At 43.2% G+C, this 4,406-nt stretch overlaps 1 protein-coding gene across 5 annotated transcripts; it reads left to right on the top strand.

Moving 5' to 3' along the window:
- The first annotated feature begins 541 nt into the window (after window positions 1-541).
- On the top strand, window positions 542-3,758 carry LOC147439292 (glucan endo-1,3-beta-glucosidase 8-like). Of its 5 annotated transcripts, none has more exons than XM_086485165.1 (4): window positions 542-1,188; window positions 1,313-1,357; window positions 1,539-1,923; window positions 2,181-3,758. In XM_086485165.1, exons 3-4 carry the CDS (start codon window positions 1,550-1,552, stop codon window positions 3,292-3,294), a joined length of 1,488 nt encoding a protein of 495 aa, XP_086341291.1. In that variant the 5' UTR covers window positions 542-1,188; window positions 1,313-1,357; window positions 1,539-1,549; the 3' UTR covers window positions 3,295-3,758. The 5 variants fall into 5 exon arrangements, with proteins under 5 accessions (XP_086341291.1, XP_086341288.1, XP_086341286.1 ...); XM_086485162.1 differs by having other exon boundaries at window positions 1,503-1,923; XM_086485160.1 differs by having other exon boundaries at window positions 1,313-1,923.
- Window positions 3,759-4,406: the final 648 nt, after the last annotated feature.

The following is a 4,406-nucleotide window of genomic DNA, read 5'->3' as shown; positions in this document are numbered from 1 at the left end:
TCACATTGAACGACTCATATCGCATCCGATCCCCGAAATGGGTGTGGGCCATTGATCCCATCCAGCTCATGCCCGTGTGAGATAGTGAGGAGGTCTCACTCCTCCGAAAAGGAATGACCAAAAATCACAACCAAGGAACATCGTTGTTCATATGATGTTTTGTCCAGATATAGAAAATTACATTTTCCCTATCCGGTGACAACAAGGGAAAACTTGAAATTCTCCCGATTTCTAGGTCAAAAATTTGAAGCTTTTGCCAGTAATTACACTAAAACTTGTGTAAATTTTCCGGCTTTTTTAAAGGCAAGCTCAAAATCTAACCGGGATTTTACAATTTCAGCCAGGTTCTTCTCTATGTCAACTCAGTAGAATTCTAGTGATTTTTGCTATGATCGGATGTAATTTTACAAGATTTTAGTCTATGTAACTATTAACAGGGTTCATTTTACTTGAACAAATTTATGTGCCTCCATAAAATTCACCAATAAAAAAGCTCAACCAACCACAGATTACTACTTGCTTTCCTACCATGTGATATGACGAGAAAGTTGCCGTGGCAAGATCGTGCACTCCAGGGAATGCTTCAGGTTTTGGGACTAGGCCTAGCCTTGGGAGTGAGGGGGGGCGATCCAGGCCCCCATTCAGCCGACAGTTGCGATGCATAATAGATCTCAAAAGCAGTAGCTAGCGCCCCATAACTTTCAAAGAGAAGCTCGAGGGGGATCGAGAGAGTGTGAGAGAGAGCTGGGGCGCAGATCAACATTATGGAAGCCATAGCCATCGCAGAAGAAGCTTCAAGAACTGCCAGCATCTCCAGGGCAAGAGACGGTCTGTAGTAAAGGTGTATCGAGCGACCTCATGGGGCAATGCAGTAAGCTTAGAGACAGTAATCAAGACCTCCGTTTCTGTCATGTAGGTGAAAATGCTGTTGCAGAGCGCTAATGGGGGAATAGTCAAGGTGCAAACGAGAAACCTGTAACAGTTTGAGCTCGATTGCTCATGTCAATGGAGAGAGAGAGAGAGAGAGAGAGAGAGAGAGAGAGAGAGAGAGAGCAGCCATAAGCTCTGCCAGCTCGTTCCGACTCACTGCCATCGCCATCGCAGCAAATAAGCTGTCAGACCTTGTCATTTCGTCTTTCTGAGCAGTATCATCGGCTCCGTTTGTTCTGATCTTCATCACCGACCAAGGTATAATAACCGGGAGGTTCCCCCATCGCTGACGTTAATGTGATCCCTTACTATCTCTCCACTAAGCTCGTCTTTACTAATATTCTCCTTTTGCGCGTGCTTTCCCTTCTTTTTCTTCGTGCAGCTACGTCGTTTGGCCCCTTTACACGCCAGAGAGGATCATCTTTAGGTATGTAACACTGGGACCTCTCAGATTCATCCAAGATTTTCACACGGAAACGCTACTCATTAGCTTTAGCATTCCAACGAAATGACCCGAGCTTTTGACAATTTTCTTTACCATCAAACATTATCTGTTTCATGTGCGGTGCCAGGAGTTTCTGCCAGCTAACTTGCACTATTAACAGCAGAAGGGATATCCATGGGGAGATTGGACTTCCAAAATTTGAAGAGATTCAAGCTTCAGCTTTGCTCTTCTTGCTGCTTTGTCCTGCTCAGCTGGTTGTTGTTCCTTGGCAAAACCACAAATGGTCTAGGTGTAAACTGGGGAACACAAGCATCACACAGGTTACCGCCAACAGTTGTGGTGCAGATGCTGAAAGACAATCGCATCGACGAGGTTAAGCTCTTTGATTCTGACCCTGAAACTCTTAGTGCACTGGCAGGAAGTGGAATTGAGGTCATGCTAGGTATTCCAAACAGCCTACTTCAAGCAATGACTGACGCAGGGCAAGCAGCAGCCTGGGTGCAAAAGTATGTCGTACGCTACATCTTCAACGGGGGTGTCAATATCAAGTAAGTTGATGCACCTTGCTGCCTGTTTGCAATACATACTTGTGAATTTTCTGCACACTTTCGGAGGTCTTACTCAGCTTAACTGTACCATCATGAATTCCATGAGGGAGGGAATCTTGTGATAAAAGACCAGAACCAACCTTATTTTTAAAGGGAGGCTAGTGTATTTCTTGGAGCGCAACATAGACAATGTTTTAAAACCGTGATAAAAGTTTTCCTACAGGATATTTCTTAAACGTCTGTGCGTTGTTGTGTAGATATGTGGCAGTGGGAAATGAGCCTTTTCTAAGGACCTACAATGGAAGCTTCATAAATCTCACATTTCCTGCCCTCCGCAACATTCAGAATGCTCTCAATGCTGCCAATCTAGGGGATCAAATTAAGACCACTGTACCTTCAAATGCTGATGTTTTGGCAGATGCCCAATTGCCATCTCAAGGCACATTCAGGTCTGATATATTTGTGCAGATGATGCAAATAGTGCAATTCTTGCACCAAAACGGATGCCCCTTCACTGTCAACATCTATCCATTTATAAGCCTCTACGATGACTCCAACTTTCCTGCAGATTATGCCTTTTTTAATGGCAATGGTGCATCAGTGACAGATGGACCAAAGGTTTACAAAAATGTGTTTGACGCCAGTTATGATACTCTAGTGGCAGCTTTGGAGCATGCTGGCTTTGCAGACATGGACATTATAGTGGGAGAAATAGGATGGCCAACAGATGGCTTCATTGCTGCTACACGACAGAATGCCCAGAAATTTAACCAAGGATTTTTGAATCATGTGCTCAGCAATGCGGGCACCCCAAGCCGACCGAACTCTGTCATTAAATTTTACCTGTTCAGTTTGCTAGACGAGGACCAAAAGAGCATTGAACCGGGAAATTTTGAAAGACATTGGGGTATTTTTCAGTACAACGGAGTTGCTAAATATCCACTTTCACTACCTGGTTCTGCAAATGCTGCTTTGGCCAGTGCGCAAGGGGTAGAGTACCTACAGCAGCGATGGTGTGTGCTAGCAGAAAACGCAGATCTCGCTATTTTGGGCAAGTCAATCAATTATGCTTGCACTTACTCAGATTGCACCTCTCTTGGATATGGGAGCTCATGCAATCCTTATCTAGATACAAAGGGCAATGCATCTTATGCATTCAATCAATACTTTCAAATCAATAATCAGAGCTCCGGGACCTGCTATTTTGATGGCCTTGGTTCAATCACTTATAAAAACCCATCAATTCAAACTTGTCAATTTATAGTGCAGCTAGCAGTAGGCAGCTTTGGAAACAAGAGCATGCATCTAAGCAGGTTGATCAGATTGATGTTGTGGTCCTTGATTTCTGCACTCGTCCTGCAGAGAAGTTGATCTCTACTAGCCCTTCTTAACCTGTGGCATGCCGCAAAGCTCAACTTGTGAAGCTAAATCCTGCGCAGTTCGGGGTCCAGATGGGATGCTCTTCTGTTCTTGTACATCATGTTTAAAAGAAGATTAAAGTTCTGAATCAGGCGCAATGCTCAGCGAAGCATCAAATGCAAAAATGAGAAGGAACTGAAGGTTGCAACTGGTCCTTTCTTGTGATCATGAACAAGGTTTAGGTGAATACATACAGCAAACTAAGTCGAACGTAGGAAGGGTTTCCTCGTCCATAGAGAAATAGAGAGGAAGCTCTATTCCAATTCCAAGATCTATCTGACGAGTTTTGAACTCAAGACGTATTGCGCGCGCGAGAGAGAGAGAGAGAGAGAGAGAGAGAGAGAGAGAGAGAGAGAAAAGGATGCAGAATTTAAGATTTTTCAGGGCTTAAAGGTTAAGTTTAAGACTTTTTAGAATTGAAAGTTTACTTATCTAATGCGTGCCAAGTGTTCGTCTCCACACAAATACTTGACCAGCAAGGCTCTCATTTGTTGTAATTAGTTGTCTGCAAATTTACTTTATTGTTTACTTTTGAAAATGAAGTGTGATAATGTGAACTAAAAATGAATGATAAGTAAACATGTGTCTCTGTAAAGTTCTTAAAGAGCGCGAGTATGTGACTTGCACGCTAATGTGGCCAAAACCAGCATGGCCTCAATTATCTTGGTACGAATCTTCCTCCAAATTGAGATGTTTTCTTTATAATAGACATTCTTCATTCTTGGTACGAAGCATCAACAAGGTTCTTGACCTAACGAATAACAATAACGCCAACACGGCAGTATCATAGTGACACTAGGACATGTATAGCTCTTGTGCACCCTCCCTCCCTCCCTCCCTCCCTTCCTCTCTTTATCTCTCACTCTCTACACAACTCATCAATCCAAACTTTTGTCTTTGTCATTGGCTTCAACATTGGGAACACAACTGGCCTTGAGATCTTTGATGCTCTTTCCAATTTGCTTGTATCTCTCTCTCTTTCTTGTAAGAAAGTTACTATAGCAACATCATCACATAATCTATAGCTAAAAGCTCCACCACGTAAGTTAGCATGGTGTTATGTG

The sequence above is a fragment of the Adiantum capillus-veneris genome, chromosome 16 (genome assembly GCF_014529385.1).
Source record: "Adiantum capillus-veneris isolate H3 chromosome 16, ASM1452938v2, whole genome shotgun sequence".
NCBI lineage: Eukaryota > Viridiplantae > Streptophyta > Polypodiopsida > Polypodiales > Pteridaceae > Adiantum > Adiantum capillus-veneris.
The sequence above is the reverse complement of the archived record's forward strand: the minus strand, read 5'-3'. Positions and strand labels throughout refer to the sequence as shown.